This window comes from Cynocephalus volans, chromosome 2, assembly GCF_027409185.1.
Source record: "Cynocephalus volans isolate mCynVol1 chromosome 2, mCynVol1.pri, whole genome shotgun sequence".
In the NCBI taxonomy this organism is placed as follows: Eukaryota; Metazoa; Chordata; class Mammalia; order Dermoptera; family Cynocephalidae; genus Cynocephalus; species Cynocephalus volans.
The window spans coordinates 13,521,297-13,543,450 of NC_084461.1; the positions used below are offsets into that span (position 1 = coordinate 13,521,297).

Sequence of the window (22,154 nt, forward strand, 5' to 3'; positions counted from 1 at the left end):
GTTCCTTCTATATTTATTAGGTGGCTTTCTACTGTAGGGAAGAGCTGTATTTCCTCTCCACTCTTCTCCTCTCCTCTGCTCTTCATTTATTTCAGTATGGATTTATGAAGTCTTACTGTATTCAGTGGTTGTAATCCGATGCTTGGTATTGTCCAGATTTGGTCAAGAGCCTCTTTCTCTGCCCTTTTGACATGGTCTTGTCATCCTTTGAGCACTCCCTTACCTTCTGGCATAACAAGATGCTCCGGGCTTATCTTGTACTTTCCCTGCTCACCCCTGGGATCAGCCACCTCACCAAATGAGACAGTTCCTTGTAGTGTCATACGGTGTTTAGAAACTAAGACCTGGGTGCTCAGGGTGCTTTTTGCTTGTGAGACATCAGTGCTTCTATGTGCTCTGAGCAGAGTCAGGAAATGTGAGTGTGTGGATGTGCCCCCACCTGCCCATCCACCCATCCATCAATGTACATGCACATGCCCACATACATCTAAAACTACTCCTGTATCTGTCAGTGTCTATATTTTGAAAAGTGTTTCTACTACTACTTCCATGTCTAATCTAGTAACTTAGGTTCTTTCCAGCCTTTCCTTTTCCATGTGTATAAATCCTTCTGAGACAGCAAGTAACCTGGCTTCCATTGTCCTTAATGTTAGTTTATTTGTTGGTTAGTGAATTTGCTCAGTCTCCAGCCATTCTGGTGACTTCACCCCCACACCCACATCCACCATAGCCCCATTCCCCAGAAGGCCTGGAGGTAGCTCCCCTTCACTTCCTCATTTGCTCCAGACCAGGAGGGGAGGGGGAGCAAGATGGGAAAGCAGGGACTGCTTTCGTTTTTGAAGTGACTTTTTTCTTTTCCTAAGTCAGTGTTTTTCAAACTTGACTGTGCTGGTTAAAAATGCAGCAGGACTCCACCCCCAGAGATAGGGAATCTCCGGCCTGCCCGGCTTCCCTAGCGATCCAGTGGCTGATGCTGCTGAATTAGAGCACACGTGAGAAACACTCCTGACCTTCCCCGGCTGCAGCCCTGAGGCTGCTGAGGAGGCATCCGCCCCAGGGCTGTGCACGCGCCCAGCGCAGGTCACTCAGGGTAGGAGTCCTCACAAGCAGGGCTTGTTTTTCCTTTCCTATGCCCCCTCCCTCCCGACGTCCCTCTTTCCCATCCTTCCTCTCCCTTTCGTCCTCTCTCCCTCCCTCTCTTCCTTCCTATTTTCCACAATTTTTTTTCTTTAGACAGTATCTATAGTTTCTAGTCTCTGATGACACAAGTTTGTGTGGAAAACTTTCCCAGCATTTTATTTTTTTTCCAAGATGTCAACACCTGCTTTACTGTGTTTTAGTGAACCTGGTTCCACTTTGCTCCTGTCTGTTGTAGCAACAGGAGCATCCTGTACCTTCTAGACATTTGCTTGCTGCAGCCCACCAAGTTTGGGGCTAATATCACCTGCCATATCAGAGGGTGAGGCAGTGTAAACGTCTGAGATAAGCTGTAGTTTTACAAACAGCATGGAGAGGAGTCATTTTTCAACATTTTATTTTAAGGACACCAACTCATCTTCCAGTTTCTTGACAGTCTGAATTCATAGAAATGATTTTCACCTAAATTCATAAAAATGATTTTCATCTGAGCATGCCTGTGTTGCTTTGTAGGCCTCAATACCAAGTGTTCGAATTCAAGGTGAGGCTGTTTCATAAGTGTCCGTGCATCTGTGCAAGGGTCTTGGCCACTGTAGCTGTGGAGTGGGAGAAAGGTGAAGTGCCACGTGGCCTTGGCTTGCCCCTATCCGCTGTGGCTTCAGGGCCTACTTTCTGCATCCATTTCTCAGTTTAACAAATGTGTCAACGTAGTATGTGCCTCAGCAGGGCCTTGTGGAAATGACTGGTTGGCTGCCCGCACAGCTGGCTGAGCTCCGTTTTTAGGGCACTGTGTAAGTGGGTGTTAGCATGATTAGTGTTACTAGTGTAAGAGAAGAACACAGCAAAATGAATCACCTTGACAGTGGACTGACTCAAACCGTCTGTGTGCAATGTGTGTGGAAGCTGAGTCCCCGTGCTACAGAGTCACTAAGAAGCGGTTGTTTCAGAGCCTCATTAACGAATGCAGTGTTGCTGTGGATGCACAGAGTGCCATGTCAGCTTCAGCTGCAGCGTCAGAGCCGACAGTCCTCAGACAGCTGTCTTCTCCTTACCCTAGAACTCAGCATGAGGCCTAGCAAGAGCATGAAGTATAGTAGCAACGGAAGTCAAGCCCAGGTGCTGTGTACAGGACACGGTGTTAGGCACAAACATCTGACTCTGCCGACTGGGCTGCTCCAGCAGTTCCGTGTTTGGCTTTTATTTTGGTTGTTCCTTTCTGATAATCGCGGGTAGAGGTGTCGGAGAGTCAAGCAAGGTTAGATTGATCTGGTTTGGCCTAAGAAACAACCGCAGAAAGAGATAGAAATCAGCTTTTGGAAGTCTGTACTGTAAGAACCTTGCCTAGAGGAAAAACCAGCCTTCTCTGTTCTGGGGCATGGGGACATGTCACTCACTGCCGTGTCAGGAGCTTCTTAAGGTAGCCGTCTTTAGATAGGTTTGATCTCCTTACTCACAGATAAAGGGCTCAGCTATTTGGCTAAGGAGTGTCAACTATTGCTGCAAAATAAGCTGGGAACTCACCTGCTGACCCTTTTTTACCCTTTTTTGCTTTATTAGAACCTCGATATGAGATTAACTTCAGCAAGGGTTGGAGAGGATAGTAGAATCATGGCCAGGCTTCCTGGGCAGTCTGTTCTACAGACCGTGGCGATCCAAGACTGCAAAAGAATCAAAACATTGTTGGCCTTGAGTCAGTACAAATAGTGCGGTTCATTTCATAAGAGTTCTGAAGGACCAACTTTTCTTTATAACAGGCTAAGTGTTTTTGTGTATTTTTTTCTATTTTTGTTTTTATCTTGGAAATGTAATTTCCTAGCACTTTTAGATCTAAAACTACATTTGGACTTAATTGACTTATTTCTAGATCATATTTACTTGGTCCTTGGGTGGTTATTGCTTTTGCAACATGAAGCAATAATGTGTAGGTACTATTCTCTTTCCTTAGGCCAGAACAATGTTCTTACTCTGTGTAAATGAAGAGTATGTCTGCTGGAGATTCTTAGGTCTGATCTGATTTAATGGGAAGTGTTGAGATTCAAGTATCAGAAATAAGAATATGCAAGTCTCTGTGAGGTTTTGTGGAACTTTTTTTTTTAAGGTGGCATGCAGAAATTCTGGTTACGAATCTTAAGTGCAGTTTTGATTAAGAGTAAATATTCAAGATCCAGACCATTCTGGTTTGTAAACAGCTAAGTTTCCTCTTAAATATTAGAAACAAACATACCTCTAATATGATAAAATTTTAAACTTACCTTTAACTACTTTTTTGCTTTAGTTAGTGTTGCATTTTTCTTAACTCATTTAGATATTAGTGCATATTAGTTCATAAGTGTATTTATAAAATGTCAATTCAGTTGTCCTTCAAGTCCCCCACCGTATATTCTGTGGAAAACAGAGCAGACTGAAAAAGGAACCAATTTGATCTGTTAAGAAATTGTAGAAAAGTCCTGCTATTTGATAATGAAAGTTAATTTTCTTTTCTTAGCTGCTACCCCTTTGTGGGACAGGGTTTGAGTGCCTGGAAGCTAGATACAAGAGTTTCAAATAAAACATATAACAAAGTAAATTCATTTGCCATTTGCCTAGTTCTGTAGTTAAAGAAATCCAGAATTACAACACATGCCATAAACTTATATTACTTATCTTAGTACTTACATTATATATGAATTTTTTGGCTGCTATGTACTTTACAATCTCTTATATTAATTTTCTTCTGGTTATTCTGTACCATTTAAAATCTTTATTTCTATATAATAGAACAGTAGTCTTCATAAAGCTATAGCGTATTTTTTTCACATAGTATTACTGTGCTTACAAACAAGACATCTTGCTAAAGTTATTAAAAGATATATAATATATAGTTATTTTAGTAACTAAAGTTACTGAAGTATATATGATATCTTTTATGTACTTAAATAATAGTTTTTTGATTGTCAAATCTGCAAAAGCTGTACTGAAATAAAATAGAATTATTTTTGAAAAGGTTTATTGGAGAAATGCTATATATGAATGTGCATTTGGAGTTCCACGCTGTCTGGTTTTAGTGAGTGCAGGAGGTGTTTTCTTACCCAGGGTCTTTACTGCCACTACTGCTGTCACTGTCACTACCAGTAAATGACAGTAGCAGTAGTGGCACTAACAAAGACACTTTAATTCCTGCTTGTGAATTCCTGAAAGGTAGAGCTCTGCTTAATGGGTCATTTTCTATGAAGGGATTTGTATATTCGCTTACTCAACAGACACTCGCCACCTCCTCTCCACCACTATGAGCAAGTATGTCATTCTAAATCTAGTTATGATACCTGCTCTCGAGATCTGTTAAACACTTGCAGAGACACTCAAGGAAAGAAAGATTCACTGGAATATTGTTGCTCAGATTATTTCATTCTCAGTAGAATATTAATGGTGTCACATGGTTGCCTTTTGGAAACTTGATGAGGGCTGGGAACCCATTTGTCATTTTGCATTGGTGGTTTAAGATCCAAAACAATGGCTTAAGATAGAGATTGGCTTTCTGCCTATGTAAAAGAAGTCTAAAGACTGGCATTCCAGGGCTAGTGTGGTAGCTCTGTTAGTAAGAGGATCTCTGTATCCTTCTGTCTTTCTATGTAGCCCTTTTTAGCAGGTGAGCTAAAAGATTATGATTGCCTCAGAGCTATCAACAACTACTGAAGCTCCAGCTATCTCATCCAAGTTCTTGGCAGCAGGGAGGAGGAAGGGGCGAGGGGAAATGAGCGTACCTGCCAACTTACCAGCCCCTTAAGCAGCTTTCCTGGAATTCCCATTCAGCATTTTTTACTTCTGTATATGGGCCACTCATATATAAAAGCAAGACCAAGAAACGCAGCCTTATAGCTGGAGTGTTGCTGTTTCTGACTGTAGGGATTTGGCTGTCGAGGGGCAAGTGGGCTTTGGGGAGGCAGCTATGAGTTTCTGCACACCTTCTATATTCTCCTGACACATGTTCACCAAATCATACGCTCTGGTGTTCATTTCCTGACTTATGGGTGTTTATAAGGAGTTCTTTCTAGGGTCTACACAATGTGAAATGCATGACTCGGAGCAGTGGTTCTCAGTTCTGGGAGGTGCAACATCCCCATTGTATAACAGAAATTTATGATGCCTATAAAACAAAATGTGTAGGTAATAATAAAATAATAAAATAAAATGTGTAGGTAATTTAATCTATCTTTACATATAGTTTATATGTACAATAGATAACTTGTGTATGTACTACAATGTAAGTTGAGACAAAAGAAAAGTGATTTATGGTAAAATATGTTTTAGTCTATAAATGCCTAAGTATATCTACTTTAGAAGAGAACAAATTAGATGTTTAGATGCTGGCCATATATATAAAACCACTGTGAATATAGCAACTACAGATATGACTGGACATGTGTTATATTGGTGACGTAAATATTGAGAATGGTATTGTTGTGGTGATGTGATATGTTGAAATGGTAAGCAGTTCTTGTAAAGTTCCAAAAAGAACCAAGCACTGCCTTTCCTTGATTAACATGATCTTTCCATTCCTGGAAAAATCAATGATCTTAAAACTAAGCAAAAAGAAAAAAACTTCGTGTTTCAATGTTGAATACAGCCTAGCTCAGATGATTACAAAAAGCGGGACAATTCTTCATTATGTGGCAATATCCTGCTCCTTTCATAGTACCTTGCTTCTCTGAATCCTCATTCCCCAAATCAATCCTTGTGCCTCCCTTCAAAATCATTGTATCAGCAGTGCCCACACAAATTTCAGTGACTTCTGGGGGCAACTGAGAACTCCTGCTTTAGAGAAGACTCTTACATTTCCTATTTCTGTTTTAACACATTTTGTTTTAACTCTCACTAACTCAGTGATTAACTTGTTTCTTTTTTACCCATTATACAAATGTATTAGATGAATTTTAAACTATGAAGCCTTCATAAGGAATTGTCAGGACTTCCAACAAAGCCCTCACATTCAAGTATTGAAAAATAAACATGTTACATTCCAGCGTAACTGCAGTCATAAAAGGATTAAAGGAGGAGATTAGGGAATTCCACAGGCCTCACTTGCCACTGGTTTGTGGTTGCAGAGGCTCTCAGTTAGCCTGTCCCATTCACCCGTTCCGTTCCTGCCCTTCTTTATTCCAAGGGCTTCCTCTAAAATGTTTTTGTCTGTTAAAAAGTCTCCTATTCGCTCCTCCTTAACCAGAAACCCAGGGAGTTTTTCAGGTTGGGAAGTATCTGAGCAGAGTGATGTGGAGAAGAGGACACATCCTTAAGATGCCCCTCCTCCACGGCCTGGCTGATTTAGAGGCCACTTGTCCTTTGTGTTGTCTGACCTCATGTTTTTCTATCACATCTGGCATAATTATTGATAAGTCTTAAGAATCACTTATAAATACGAAAAATACATAATGCTTTTCTTTCCATAGTCCATGCTTATCCTTTTGTATTTCTTTGGTTAGTCTGAATGCTTTCATGTAATTGTAGTTTGCTAATTAATGGCCATAGTACAGTATAACACTGAAATCTCTTTTTAATTTAATTAAAATTGCTTTTTAAAGTTCATATACCAAACAAAATGGCATTCTTAATTTTCTTTTTATTTTGTGATGTAAAATTGCTATCTAGCTGTGTCAGAAAGTTTAAGTACATGTTCTTTGCCTAGTGCTAGATTATTGATTTTTTTAAGATTCAGCATTAAAATTTTGCTCTATTGTGATGATGTGTTGTATTCTCTCTAACATAATATCTCAAGAGAAAATTATTACTTTTAAATTTTAGTTTGCAGGTATCCTAGCAATGCAGTTTATGTTAGCTCATTTAGTTCATATAAGGCAAAGAGTATGTTTATTCATTAAGAATAGTAACTACTATGATTTGTGATAATGAATTTTAATTCAGTGTTTTACATTTGGTTTTGTGATGTAATTGAACAGCTGATGGGTTGTTTTGAATTTTATTTTATTCTATATAAAATATACCTTTGAGTAAAATTACGCTGGTGTGATTGTGTGAGAATGTGTGTGTAAATGTGTGTGTGTGTACACGTGTGCATGCGTGTGTGAACACATGCGTCCAAGGTTGACATCTGCAGCACAGTCTGGGCAAAGCCTCCGATTTTGACTAATCGCTCATTTATTTTGTGGGCAGGTGAGCCAGGATGGGAAGTCACTCCTTGATAAGCTCCAGCGGCCCTTGACTCCCGGCAGCTCTGATTCCCTAACGGCCTCTGCCAACTACTCCAAAGCCGTGCACCATGTCCTGGACGTCATCCACGAAGTGCTGCACCACCAGCGGCAGCTGGAGAACATCTGGCAGCACCGCAAGGTCCGGCTCCACCAGAGGCTGCAGCTGTGTGTCTTCCAGCAGGACGTGCAGCAGGTCAGTTTCACATTGCACTCTTCTTCCTGGGGGATGGCTCTTACTGAATTGAGTTTGGGTGAGTGTGTCATCATATTGGCACTTCCTGTGCTTCTGGAGTGAGTAGGAGGTGAGGGTGGTGCTTCTTTGCTGACCATGATCAAAAACAGGGCTTAGAGAACACACATGCAGGCTGCTCTCAGCCACAAGTTCCACATTCTGAGCACATGTGATGATGCATGGCCTGTGCTGGAGAGTCTGAGAGTTGTGTTTTCAAAACAGATCATCATCAGTAATACTTATTTGTGAAAATGATGGTGGTGCTTGTATCGCTGTGTTGATGCAATTTGCTTAAGATTTGTCTGTTTTTCCAAGTACTTCACCGTGAGGTATCACGCTTCTCTTCCCACATGGTAGATAGTGCATGTAGGGGCTTTCTAACTAGTTGTCTCATTCATGGAAGTGGACTATTATGACTATTCATTTCTAAGCAGTTGACATCTCTTATGTCATTGTTACAAAAATAAAAGTAAGTCCAGTTCCCCATACTACTTATTTTCTTATTGTACAATAAGGGTCTTGAGGGTTAAAGCTGTTGGAGCATATGAAATATAGCTTTAGTGGTAGATAAGAGAATAGTCATGTCCTTCACTAAGATGGAAAAACGGGGAATGAATGAGGTGTCACCTCTGGGCATGAGGAATTCTGAGGTGCACAGGGAAGCCCCCCCATCCAGGAGGTTGGCCTGCAGCCAAGCAGCATGTCAGGAGTAGAGCCCCTCTCCCCTCCCTGTGCGTCCACGTTCTGCGTGCACTGTTCACACCTGGAGGGGCTCCGATTCCCATCTCCCCAAGAAGCGTCTGAAGGTGGGGGCGGTTTGTGCTAAATGGGCTGAGATTTTGGAGAGTCGTCCTGTGGTCTCATTAAGGGAAATGGTTTTTATTGATTAATGATCTGGAATGGTTTGGTCTTGTTATGCAAGCAGGAAATTGCTACATAGGCTTGACTTGTAAAGCAAGGAGTAGATATTAAAGCTGATAATGTTAATCAAAGCAAACACTTTGACAATAGGATGTCAAAACTGAAAACAGTTTTCAGAAACTCAAGAAATTAATGACATATAGGGAAGTTTTTGCTGTATAAAGCCTAGAGTGGAAGAGGTGAGCTGAGAATAAGTGAAAAAAGTAGTAGTGCCTTAGAAGATATTATCAGCAGCAGATAAATTTGTAAAGACAAAAATAATCTAAATCCACAAGAACATAACAAGCCAATTCAAAATACCATAACTTTTTTATTTCGTTGTTTTTGGCAATGAAAAAGCAACTGTAAATAGTGTTGAGAAAAAAGAAGAGCAATTTACTGAACGTAGGTATGGAATGATTACAATGTTATGAAAACAACCATTCCAAAGAGTATACACTTGTCTGTTGAAAATTATTAGAAAGGACATATTAGACAAATATTAAACAAAAGCGTACCTTGAGGAATGGAACAGTGGGGGAATGTAACAGTGGGAGAATGGCATTGGACAGTTGTTTTTTAAAACATGGTTAATTTTGGTTTAGTGGTTTTTTTGTTTCTCATGACAAACAGAAGCCATTTCATAATTTCTGTATAAGGTATGTCGGTGGCCCTCAGGCGCAGCGCAGGAGAGGTGGTAAAGCTGCCATTGCATGGCACTTAATACCTGTCCAAATCAAAGCTTGGGGGGTCAGGGTGGAAGACTTGCCCACATACACGTGTTGGCTGCTAGCAAATGTCAAACAAAATCGAAACTCTTTGTCACATTTCCTGATGATCAAATAATATACAATGGGAGGGCACTTCAAAAAGTCTGTGGAAAAATAGAATTAAAAGATAATACAGGGCTGGCTGGTTAGCTAAGCTGGTTAGAGCTTGGTGCTGACAACACCAAGATCAAGGGTTTGATTCCTGTACCGGCCGGTGGCCAAGAAAAAAAAGAAAGAAAAAGAATACAAACTTTCCACGAACTTTTTGAAGTACCTCATATTTCCATTGCCTTATGATTACTATCAGAGTAGCCCTCCATGATTGGTTGGTTGAATTAATGAATGAATGGTCGTGTTACTGCTAAGCGCTGTTTTTTAGTTTAGAGTGTGCTTTAGTTTTCTATAAGAAGATAATTTATTTTTGTTGTACTTGTTCACGTGGGGTAACTGTTGTGGACATAGACCAGAGCAGGATGTTATCAGACTTGTTTTTCTCCCTCACCAGTTCAGTTTGCCTGGCTCTTCTTGGATTGTTGGGACTTAGTTACTCCAACGTGTAACTAAATCATGCAGCGTGTTGGGATTTATGGGGATGTGGATGGCCCTATAAATCTACTTTCTTGAAGCAGGCCAACTCTGGTAAAAGAAGCCCCTCAGGCAGGGAGACCTTCTGCTAAAAAAGCATCCCGTTTTCCCCTGGCAGCCCCTCACATGTGTGAACATCACCCCCATGGAATTAGCTCATGGAAGAACTCCCTCCAGGCTGTTGTTGGGCCTTTACCTAACATTCTTTAAAAATAGCCATGCAAATGTAATCCATTGTAGATTTTTCTAGTCCACACTTCATTCCTTTTTTGTTCAAAATATCTTAATTGAATGTGTGGTGCTCCGAGAGGTACAGAGGTAAATATGTTGAACAGCTCCAGCTCCAAGTTCCTTTTCTCAGGGAATTTATAACTAGTAAGAGCAGAGTTTTTTCTTTTTCTTTTTTTTTTTTTTTAGCAAATGGTTTCATAGTCTAATAAGTTATCCCGTAATGTACTCAGATGTAGCATTTATGTCTGGTTGTTGTCATTTGTAAATTTGCTGAGACATAAATGTGGATCATGCCTGTCGAGGTGCAGTCAGGAGTGAGGGGAGATGACACTGGCTAGTTCATCCTTGTTACTACCGACCCACCATATGCATTTGAGGAGGTGTATCTCTGCTTTAGTGATTTGTGCAAATTGGGTCATGCCTGAGAGCTTTGTCTATATTCTCCTCGAATGTCAAGGGTCTAGTGTACAAGGAAAAATGAAAAGTCTTACCATAGAAGTACAAGTAACAGTTGTCATACCGGGGGTACCAGGAAGGTCTTCGTGAAAGAGGTGGAGTTTGAGCTGCCTTTTGAAGGATGTGTAGAAGGTCAGTAGGTTGAGGAATGGGATTTCAGGGAGAGCAGAGACAGGAGAGGGCAGGGTCTGGCCACAGAGCCGCAGGTGCCCCACGTGGATGTGGAGGGATGGGTGGGGCTGGAGCTGGGAAGGGTCACCTGGAGCCGGCCACAGAAGACGTGGCCTGCATGCTGAAGGCATGGGACTTGTTGCTCTAAGCTTTGGGACACGGGCTCACCTGCCCTGAATACCTGAGAGGTAGCGCCAGGTGACTTGTGTGTGGTTGTGAGGGTTACTCGAGGGGACATCAGGTTCATCTTGCTGCTCCATGGTGCTCACTGGCTTATACTTGTCTTCACTCTCGTTGTGCACGGGCCAGCCTGTTGAAGAGTTGGTGCTCCCCCCGCATGTCACCACCCTGAGGTCAGGCTCTGTGGCCTCGTGTGCCTTGCGTGGCAGCTCGGCTCTGTAGGTGGTGGGTGGTGCATCGTCCTGCATGCACCAGAAGGATTGCAGTGGCTGCAGTGAGACACATGAACTGGAGGAGCAGCCTGAAGGCAGGGAGACTGGCCAGGTTCCCATGCACACATCCGTGCAAGTCCTGGACAAGTCCTGCAGAGCAGGAGTGAAAGGTCCCCAGGCAGCCATCTGTGTTGCAGTCACTGGTGTTGCCCATGGGTCCAGAATAGTTGAGGCCCAGTATTTGTTGAATGAATGAACAAGTAGAGGAAGAAATGTAAGGAATTCACAGTTTTAATAATTGAAGATTCTTTGGGGTTAAAAGTTTCTTCATTTAGGATGGTTGGCCTAATCTCTGGGAAATCTGCCCAAAAGCATGGAAGCTTTGATTGAAGTTGGGGAATTAGGGGTGTTAAGGAAAGGAAGGGATAATTTCAGTGCATGGGAATTTTGGGATTGTAAGATTCCTAGTAAAGATTTTGGTTGTCTGCATGCAAAATGAGGGTCTCTAATGTTGAATTCCAGCAGGAGAAGGGAAGTCAGAAGAGGCCTAAGAGACACTAAGGTTTCAGGTCTCTAGAGAAGCTGTTTCACAGTTCTATCTTGGGTCCCAGGATTCTATCCTTTTGCTAATAAAAGCCACATGTCAGTCAGTGATTCTTGACTCGGGTTCTCGGTCAGCACCACCTACACTAGAGCTAGCTTTAAAGTGAAGTTTGAGTTCCTGAACCTCCCGTGTCCTCTGCTGCTTAAGTCAGTGGCGTGTTTTCCTTATCCCAGTCATCAGAGTCATCATATAGCGCTGGCTATTTGACGCTCTCTTCTGTTTACATTCCCACACTTAGAGTTTTGATTGTGTCTCTTGATAAGAACAGCCACAGGACTGCCATCTTTTCTAAGCGTTCTCAGTTAGAATTAGGGAGTCCTGGATGGAGGGCGTCAGTTTAGACGGGGCTGGAAACCTGCTGGAGCAGATAGAGGCTGAGTGCTGATCTTCCTGGTAGGTTTGGAACCAGCTCTTAGTTACCTTCTCTAGTAGTGAGCATCAAAGAGACTGGATAGTAATCTAGTAATCTTAGTAACCACAGCTCAGAAGGATCTGAAAGGTAAACAGTGGGAAGACAAAGAGTGGGAAAAGGGATGATTCTACCCCCTGCAAAGCGGATATGATAATGAGAGTGCGGGATGTGTGAGCTGGCACCGTGAGCCAGCGGACAGGAAGCAGAGCCCACACACTGGGGTAGACAGAAGTGGGCAGGGAGCGGAGGCCAGCAAGCCTTGAGCAGGCATGGGGTTACAGGCCAGGGTGGCCCAGGCAGGCATAGCCAAGAGCCAACCCCATGGAGCTTGGGAGTCCCTTTAATTGGGTGCCAGCCACATTGACAGGGTCCCCTAGGACGAAAGTGCCTGGGGATTCACTGGCCAGGGAAGATTACACACATGTGTGCATACATAGGTATGTGTGTGTATAATATATGTATTTATAAATATTTATATAGTTCAACGATTAGATGTAAGCTATACATAATAACCTTAGTTTCCCAGGTAACATCTACACATATGAAGATTTTGGGGGACAACTTTGGACTATTTCATATTTATTTCCAAACTAAGAATGGGAAAAATAATTTTTAAAAGTTTAGGAAGTTACTGAAAGGATTAACGAAGAGTAATAAAGTGATGTTTTAGTTTGGGGTTTGGGAATATCCAAGATGGGACTATTTGTATGAATAATAACCAACTTTTTTCCTTCCTCATTAAGCTTTGTTTTTGTTAAGAGATGTCATGTATTTATGTAATTAAAACTAGGGTAATACCAGAAGAACTGGTGATTTGTGTTTGTTTTAGAAGTAAGATGGAAGGGTAGGGACGTGATGTAAGAGTTTAAGAGCCTGCTTCCTCATTGTGAGCCTTCTGCACTGGTTCTCTGATGTCCCCTGTCCAGCCAGGAAGGTGTCATGGAGCAGGCTCACTCCTCTTCTGTGCTCCCGCATGAATAAAGCAAAGCAGCTCTCGCTTGCAGGCCAGTTTCGTTCTGTATCATATGCTTGCTGTGTGTAACGTGCCTGAGGCATTTTTTTTAATAACTTCTTTTTCCCAAGTGAGCATTAGGCTTAGTATGCTTTGTCATGTTCTAGAAACCATTGCTTAAAAAGATCTTTCCATATTAAGAATAATTACATATATTTAGAACAGACTTGATTCTGGCTTCAAAAAACAGTGAATGAAGAAAGGAAGAGATTGGGGCTCTGGTGGAGAGAAATAAAGAAATGTGGTGGAGAGCACATCATTACTATCAGGCGGCTGTGGTGTGAGACCTAAAAAGTTCCCGCTGCCTCTCTCGGTCCCCAAAAAGTCCACGGAGGTTTTCGAATTCAGTGTTTGTTCCATTTCACTTTTAAAAGTTATGTCACGCACATTATAGAACTTGGAGCCAGAACCCCTCACTTTCCAGGAAATAAAACTAATACTCAGAACAGTCTAATGACTTGGATGAAGCTCCAGGAAGCCTCGTGGTGTTTTTATTACTTCACCACTCTGGATTTGGGGATGGTGTTTAACTTCTGAGCTAATCAGAGAATAAAATCAAAATGTTACTTAAGAAAGACACTTTTTTTGTTTTTGTTGTTGTTGTTGTTGTTTTATTTTAAAATTAAATTGTACATATTTGTGGGATACAGAGTATTGTTTCAATATGTGATATACTGTACGATTCACTTAGGATAGATAACATACCCATCCCCCTGAACATTTATCTTTTCTTTGTGGTGATTAGTTAAGATTCTCTTTTCTAGTTATTTAGAAACACACAATACAGTTATACTAGCTCTAATCAGCCTAGAGCACCAGAACTTGTTCTTCCTGTCTGCCTGTAGCTTTTGTGCCCATTAACACCCCCCCCACACACACACCCTGCCCCCCTTTCCTTCCCTGCTTCTGGTAACCATTAAAGAAAGACTTTTTAAGTGGTGCTTTTGGGGCTGGGGGAAAGGGCTTTCCTAGAAGCTTCAGTTGCCCATAACTATGAAGGAAAATAGCTACTTAAAGAGATTTTTTTTAAAAAACATTTTGGAGTGGACTAGTGGAGAAAGCGCACTCCTGCACTGACTTCCAGCCTAGTACCCTGAGCCCAGCTCCTCACACGGGCCTCGGGCCTTGTCTGACTCCCTGCCGGTGATCAGAGAGCTTTAGGGTGAATGATGTAGTTTCAGTCTTACTGACCTTGGCCTCCACTGGGAAGGGAAGGATATGACCAAATAGGATTCCAGATGTAAAATATGCTCAGAACACGAGGGAAAAAACTGTCAGCCTAAGATAGGATGACTATGGATATTCCAGTAATTTAAACTCAGCGTATTCCCTCATTTGTGATTTTTATTTGCTTCATAGGCAAATTTCATTAATAGCACAATATTGTATATCCTCACAGCAATGCTAAACACCAAGCTTTAATAAAAATTAACATTATCTATGTGAAAGTTCTCCTTTTTGGTCACCTACTTATGCTTAGCAAATCTGAAATGATGTTGTTTAGTCTGTCATTTATCCTTTGTTTTATCATTAAAATGCCATTGATTTGGTAGTCAAGAAAGAACAAAATGCAATATGTCCATTTCTAGATTGGTTTCCCCAATGATTTAAATAAAAGCCAACAGTGGTTGAACAAGAAAGCAACTAAAATAAAACCAAGTTATTAATTTTGGTTTTATAGAGAATGTAGGGTGGGCAGGGAGCAAATTCATATTTTGCACCTGGAAAAAAATCTAATTTTGCATGAAAAAGAAAAAATTCAGAGTATTTTATAATTACCTTTGTTTTTCATTTTCTTCATGTATTTTTTAAATGAATGTAGAATCAGGAGAATTTGTTGTTTTCACTTTTGCGTGCATAAGGTGTGATTTAGAAGGAGCTCTCATTAATATGACAGAAACACTATTAGCTATTCTCTATGTATTGTCTCTTTAAAACAGTAGCTGGAGTTGACAAATATTTGTATATTTCTCTGAATGCTCTTTGGACCCAAAATTATCAGTAAAAATAGACTAGCTTAATATGTTCGTGATTGTTTTATGTCAGATATCTTATCAAGTTTTTAAATTGCAGTCTTAGAGATGGAACTCTAGTTTTAGAAATATTTTAAAGTTTTCAGACAGTATTTACAGACAGTACTGTAGTGTAGTGATGGTTAATCATGTAAGTTTGGAGTCAAGAAGACCTGCTTTTGAATCTTTTCTTGGTCAATTAACTTCTCTGAACCTCAATTTCTTGCTTAATAAGAATAATAATTAAAGTCCTTTCTCTTTTATTTGTAGCCATTGGGAAGAGAGGTGATTTGGAACTCAGAATTTTTCAGTTTACCAAGGTAACAGTGTATGATACATGGCAGTCCTAGTGGAGTCTGGGCAGCCCCCCGACTCAAATGTGTAGCTTTTTCTGTAGCCAGTGACAAGGAGTCACACTAAAGGGACTAATTAAGGCTACAAATACCCTCTGGCCAGTTTTTATTGCCAAATGAATTTTGAGACCACGTTTTAAAAAAAATATTTGGAATTGCAGAGCTTTTTGTGTATAAGGGATTATGGACCTATATTGCCCTCCCAAGCATAGCACAGAAGAATCACTCAATAAGTGGTGCTGATGGCAGTGATGTGATGCATGGGGATGGTAGAGAACTACTCCAGTGAGTATTTGAAACACACCCCTCTGCATCTTAAAGGAAAATGTGACATTAGTCCTCGTGTTGCATGTTGTTGTGACATAGGCTTTGTGAGAATTGCATCCTCTTTTATGAGGATTTAGTATTTATTCAAAAATTCTTAAAGAAATAGTAATTAGTTAGAAACATGAATCCAGAAAACACAATGAATATTAGGTAGTAGGGACTTATTACACACAGTGACTTTACAGATAGGTTATACAAGTTGGCCAGGACCCTGCCATGTGAGCATGGGGGAGTCAGTGCCTGTGGCCAGTTCTGAGGCATTTCACAGAGGGTGGGTCAGTGTGTGCTGATTTGCCCTAACCCAGTTTTGCTGTCCATTGTGACAGTGCTATTTCCTCAGAGGTTATTTAGCCTATAGCCTGAACTGTTCTGAAACAAAAACGGAGCTCTTTCCTATGTCATTGTGCCACCTGTATGTCAGTTGTGCCAACCTGGAAGAAGAGGCAATGTAGACCAGAGACTAAGAGAATGTACCGTGAGGCCAGACCTGGGTCCAAGTCCATAAAATAACTGATACTGTTACTTAGGTCCTGTGTCTTCACCTGTAAAATGGGGATGAGGATGTATCTACCATGGCTCACTGTGAGGGCTAGTGGCTCCGTGCACACACACAGCCTTGGTAAGCACCTGCTTCAGCAGCAGGTGCTCACACAGCAGGAAAATTATTAGTTAATAAACAATCATAATCATACTTGCCATTGTCACGGTCAATCTTGTAATTAGGGCCTTGGTTTCCTTTTCGTTACAGACAGGGAGTTAAGCTAAACAGTATGTACAATTTTCTGCACATCTGATATTTGACTGAAGTGCTGAGAGATGCAATCTGTTTTAAGTGTTGGCGTCACACTTTGGACCATCTTTGACCCTGGGGCTGTCATTGTGTCCATTAGAGGGCGCTGATGTGCATGCAGAAAAATGAGCTTGCACCACGTCCTCTGAACAGAGAGGAAGGTGGTGTAGACCTCCGGCTTTGCTCTTCTGCCTCTGAACCAGGTAGCCCAGGGAATGGGGTCAGCTTTTGCCCTTTTCCTCAAATCTGGAAGGAAAGCAGCAAGTCCTGTGCCAGTGCTGTGGTCACTGAGGTCACAGGGCAAATAATAACAGTCACTGGCCATGGCTGAGATCGGGGAGGCAGCTGGCAGAACTAGACTGATAAAGCCCCATGATTTGATAATCTTATGTTTTAAATTAAAAGATTTCACAAGCATGTCTTTAAAATGTTATTTAGACAAGTGCGAGGGTATTCTTAAAAGTTCGTGGAAAAATGGAATTAAAAGATAATACGAATCTTTCCATGAGCTTTTTGAAGACCCCTCATATATTGACTCAATATTTCTTGGCAATCTGGGAAATCTATCCATATTTGTAAAAGAAGCAACGTCCTCGTGAGGGTGTTTGGTTGTATTAGCTGGATTTCATAACTGTCTACTATTATTTTAATAAAGTGCTTGGAATTTCTACATTCTTCTTTGAATTACTTTCATGTTTATTAGAAATCAGTTTCATCTAGTATTTATCTTTCTATCTGAAGAAACCACTAATAAATATCATAACCTTGAGCAGTTGGTTCTTAGTAGCTTTTATTTCCAATTTATTCTTCTGGAATACTTTTCTTATGCTTAAAAAACAAATGTTTACTATTTTTAAAATACTGTATTTTGCTTTTTCCAGCTCTTTCTAGCAAATAATGTTTACTTTTTGAAATTGTTCCCTTGTTTCAAGTCTCTGTGAAGCTACCGGTAATCATCAGGTTCTCTGCTTTCTGATAGCTTTATTTTTCTTTTTACAGTTGAGAAATATACATAATATACTATACAGTAAAAAACAAAAAAAGGTCTCCCTACCCCTTTATGAAGATCTTATGGGCAGGTGGACTGTAGCATAGGTGTGACTTATACGTGGGGTCTTCCAAAAGTTCGTATAATAATTCATATTATTTTAATTCTATTTTCCCACAAACTTTTTGAAGTACCCTCATATGCCTCTAAATTATTTGCAAGCTTAAAATATTTGCTACTTGTCTTCTGCATGGCATTGGCCTTATGCCCGTAGATATATTCCATTAACTGTATCTGTTCTTAGAGGTTGAGAGGGCTTGACATCACCGAGATGTTTCTGTAGGAGTAGAATGGGACCTGTGTATAGTATATACTAAGAAAGAGACTGTCATAAAAACAGCTCAGTAGCTTTATATCTGCCGTGAAGTCAGGTGGTGAATGTAAGACTACCTTAAAGGTCTTTTTCTCTCATCTCAAGAAAGAAAAATGATGTACTAAGTACACTATTTAGAAAGCAATGGAATATTTATAGTCTATGCCTTCAAGGAGCTTAAAATCAGAGGGAAGCCTGCCATGGGTTCTGGTTTATGGGTGGGGATGGCACATGTGCTGTATACTTATGCTTAACATAGATATTATCGAATACTCAGAAGTCCCCATGATTACCACCACTGATCAGGTGAGGAACCTGATGCTCAGAAAGGGTAAGGAACGTGCCAGGAGCACACAGCCCGATCCTGTGTGTGTGTGTGCAGGGGGCTGGAAATGAAGGGGTGGATATGGGATCACTTTCCGAAGGAGAACCAGGAGAGCTAGGTGACGGATTAGGCTGAGGTGATAGAATACAAATGGATCCAGTTAGAATTACTCTGATTGAGTGCCCCAGGTGACAGGCAGAGTGGAGATGTTGACAAAAAAAGGTTCAGAAATGAATAACGCAAATGTGTAGCTTTGCTGGCCTGAGCACCACTGCCCGACTCAGCCACCCCCCCACCCCACACCACCCACATTGCTGATCTCAGCTTCTGCCAGTTCTACAAGCCTCTTCACAGAGGACCCCAAGAGGTTTGTTAAGGTTTGCAAACCATTTTATTTACACGTAATAGTAACTTTGCTAAGTCCTATGCAGAAAGGACCCTCAGGCACTCGGGTTTGCAGGTCACTGGTTTGGAGCAATGGAGAACAAATCAGGCTCCTGCCCTTACCAGCTACCCCTTTTTTTCTAGACATCTGTTGGCACAGCTGACCTCCCTATAGAAGCTAATGAAGGGCCAGGAGTCCTTTTCGTAGCATGAACCACAAGTGAAGCCCCTTTTATTTTGCCACTAGCAGAGCACTGGGGCTGGTCTGCTTCCAGGTTTCCCTCTGGACCACTGGCTTTGCTGGCGTGCCCGTTTGTCCTTTAGTCCAAGATCATTTTGATCTGTATGCTTAGGTCCCCGCTATGGTCTGGATGTTTGTGTCCCCCCAGATTCATCTACTGACACATAATCCACAGTATGATGGTATCAAGAGGGGGGGCTTTGGGGAAGTGATAAGGTCATGAGGGTTCCACCCTCATGAATGGGAATCATGCCCTTGTAAAAGAGGCCTGAGGGAGCTGGTTTGCCCTTTTGCCATGTGAGGTCACATAGAAGACATCATCTGTGAGGTATGAGCCCTCACCAGACGTGGAATCTTGGTGCCTTGATCTTGGACTTCCCGGACTCCAGAGCTGTGAGCAGTAAATTTCCTTTGTTTATGGTTTACCAGTCTAAGGTATTTTGTTAAAGCAGCCTGAACAGACTAAGATAGTATCATAGTTACAAACAGGTAAAGTACGAGTGAGCCTGCAGTACTTTAGCAGCATATTAACAAATGTATTTAAATAGTTAAAATCTTTTACTAAAGTTTTTAGTTTTTAAAACTTTAAAGACATCATTGACTTAGTTTTTAGCTAGTTATCTTCTCTCCGTCAGAGAGACAAAGTGTGCGTTTGATGTCCTGTAAATGTTTTGTTAAATAGTGTCAGATTGGCAGTTTCTTAAGTACAAGAACTCATTCCCAACTATGAACTTTAAAACATCAGATTGCACTGTTTGCTTTTACTCTTTTTCTTCAGTGTAGTAGATTTCAACTAGTGACACCTTTTAAGTAATTGAATTCATGGAGTGCTTATCTTTTGCAACATCTGAGTTTATAGAATAAATTATCCTCAAAGACGAGGACTGAGGCATGTGTTTTGTGTTCTTAGGTTTTACTTACGTGTTTTCAGTCTTCTAAAGAAGACATAACTCTGTAGTTAAATTGCCTGAGTTATGTAGCTTTGAACCTTATAAAAATGTTAAGTTAAACTGGTCCTTTGTGGGTTAATAATTACTATCCTATACAAAACCCAGTCAGGTCTGTGGCTCAGTCATGCATAAAATGAGGTGAGGTATAATTTAATCCTTACTGCATGTAACGCTTCTACATAGAAAGATTTATACTTCTAATGTTAGAGCTGATTAAAATCCTGGTGGGAAAGCTGATGTAATTATCAGATTGTGATTATCAAGTTGTGTTAAATTAGTATCCAATTACAACTTCTAAATTTTTTTTCTCATTTGCTTCTTGTTTCTTATAGAGTTTTGACAACAGAATATGTCTTCGTTGGTTAGCCCTTAATATTGAACAAGGCAGGACACTGTTTTATGAAGTATGTATCTGTATTTTGTTGTAGGTGCTGGACTGGATCGAGAACCATGGAGAAGCATTTCTGAGCAAACATACAGGAGTGGGGAAGTCTCTTCATCGGGCCCGAGCTTTGCAGAAACGTCATGAAGATTTTGAAGAAGTAGCACAGGTAAAACAATGGCTTTCATTATTTTCTCCCGTAAATATGTGTGCGGTTGGGTTTGAATTACAGCTTTAACTGTATTTGAGATAACTTAGATGTGTTTGCGGTGATTCAGATGAGGTAAATGCTCAGATGTCAGAGTGCAGTTGTTATGCCTAGGCAGAAACATGATTTAGTCCATTGACCCTTCTGTAAAATGTGATGGTCTTGAAATAGAAATGTATCTTGGATGTTTTTGTCATTTTTATTGTACCAATGTTATTGACTAGTTTGTGAAATTTCTGTTTATAATTGGAGAATAACAGTCCCTCTTGTATTTCTATAATAATGGTCCCAGAATTTCTTGTCATGTTACTTAGGAAACAGGAGCCAGGAGTCTAATGTGTTTGGAGCATGGGATTTGTAGAGTTTGAGCCTTAACTATAACGTTCACAGGGTATGTGACTTTGGACAAGTCACTTAACCTCTCTCTAAAGTTAACTTTCAGATCTGAAAAATAGTCCCAGTAGTGGCTCTTGGAGAGGAAGTGAGGGTAAGAGCAAGTTTGGCAGCATTATGTAAAGCACACAGCTGGTTCCTTCTCACAGCTTATTGTTTTGTAAATGTGCCTCTCATTTTGTTGGGATTTTTTTAGAGAAAGAAGAGTGAAGAAGAGAGAGAGTATAATAATGTGGCATATACAAATATGTATATATACACGTATAAATAAAACATGTGACATATATAAATGGAGGTTATAAGGAGCAAGGGGCAAGTTGTTTTAAAGTCATCTAAGTACGACAATTCCAAACTCAGATTTTGATAAAACTGAGGAACATCAAAGTCTTAAAAACAGGAAGAGAAATAACAAAATGACACAGGTGAGAATAATGACTGTTAGACAGCAACTTCTCATTAGTAATCATAGATTTCCAAAAGACAGTGGAATGGAGTCTGGGAAGTCCACAGTCCAGGGAATACGTCTGGTGAGATGACTCTACAGCAGTGCAGGGTGTCACATGGTGAGAATGGGGGTGGGGTGGGGGGGGGGAGACTGTTATGGTAGGGATTAAGTGTCAATGACTTTGGGAGCCATTCAGTACACTGTACTTGTCCTGTACAAGGTAAGTCAGTACCTTGTACAGGACAAATAAAGGGTTTTAATTATACACTAGGCAGGAACTAAAATATGTAGTAGTATTATGGGATAACAAACAAACTATTCTATGAAAATGCCTTTAAAAAGATACCTTCTTTACATGTCTTCCTACATAAGGTAAAAACAACAGTTGAAACCTTCCCGCTTTATTGATCTTGAGAAACAGGTAAGAAAAGACCACGTGTTCCGCAGCCTTGCCCCACACTGTATGCATTTGGGAGCCTTTCTCTTGTCCATGTTACATGAGGTCTCCCTAGTTTCTCTTGCTGGAAAATATTTTACCTTCTTGTAACAGAAGAAATGTGGAAAATGTGCTCTTCTCTCCCCTTTATTTTTCTCATAAGATAAGCTACCGCTCTAATTACTGCAGTTCGAGGGTGGACATGAGATTTGGAGCATTTGAGTAAAGACTTAAGGCACCAAGGAGTATAAGAGGCAGAACTACGAACAACCGGGCTCTGGAAATCAAGGCTTTTGCCTCGAATGGCACAATTTTCACGTGATTGTAGACTGGGCTGCCTCACCTTGTCCTCACACCTTCTCGAGTATTTCTAGTGTGAAGGATGACAGTCCATTGAATTTTCTGTGTGTCCACCACCCCACTTGACCTCCAATCCCTATGCTTCCTTCCATTCTATATTAAA

The 22,154-nt window shown here is 40.8% G+C and overlaps 1 protein-coding gene across 1 annotated transcript in view; it reads left to right on the forward strand.

The window, feature by feature from the left end:
• The window catches only part of TRIO (trio Rho guanine nucleotide exchange factor), a 335,145-nt gene that overhangs the window by 151,445 nt on the left and 161,546 nt on the right, over positions 1-22,154 (forward strand). The window contains exons 9-10 of the mRNA XM_063086904.1: positions 7,282-7,512; positions 20,256-20,378. Coding sequence (XP_062942974.1) covers positions 7,282-7,512; positions 20,256-20,378 — 354 coding nt within the window. The remainder of the gene's footprint in view (positions 1-7,281; positions 7,513-20,255; positions 20,379-22,154) is intronic.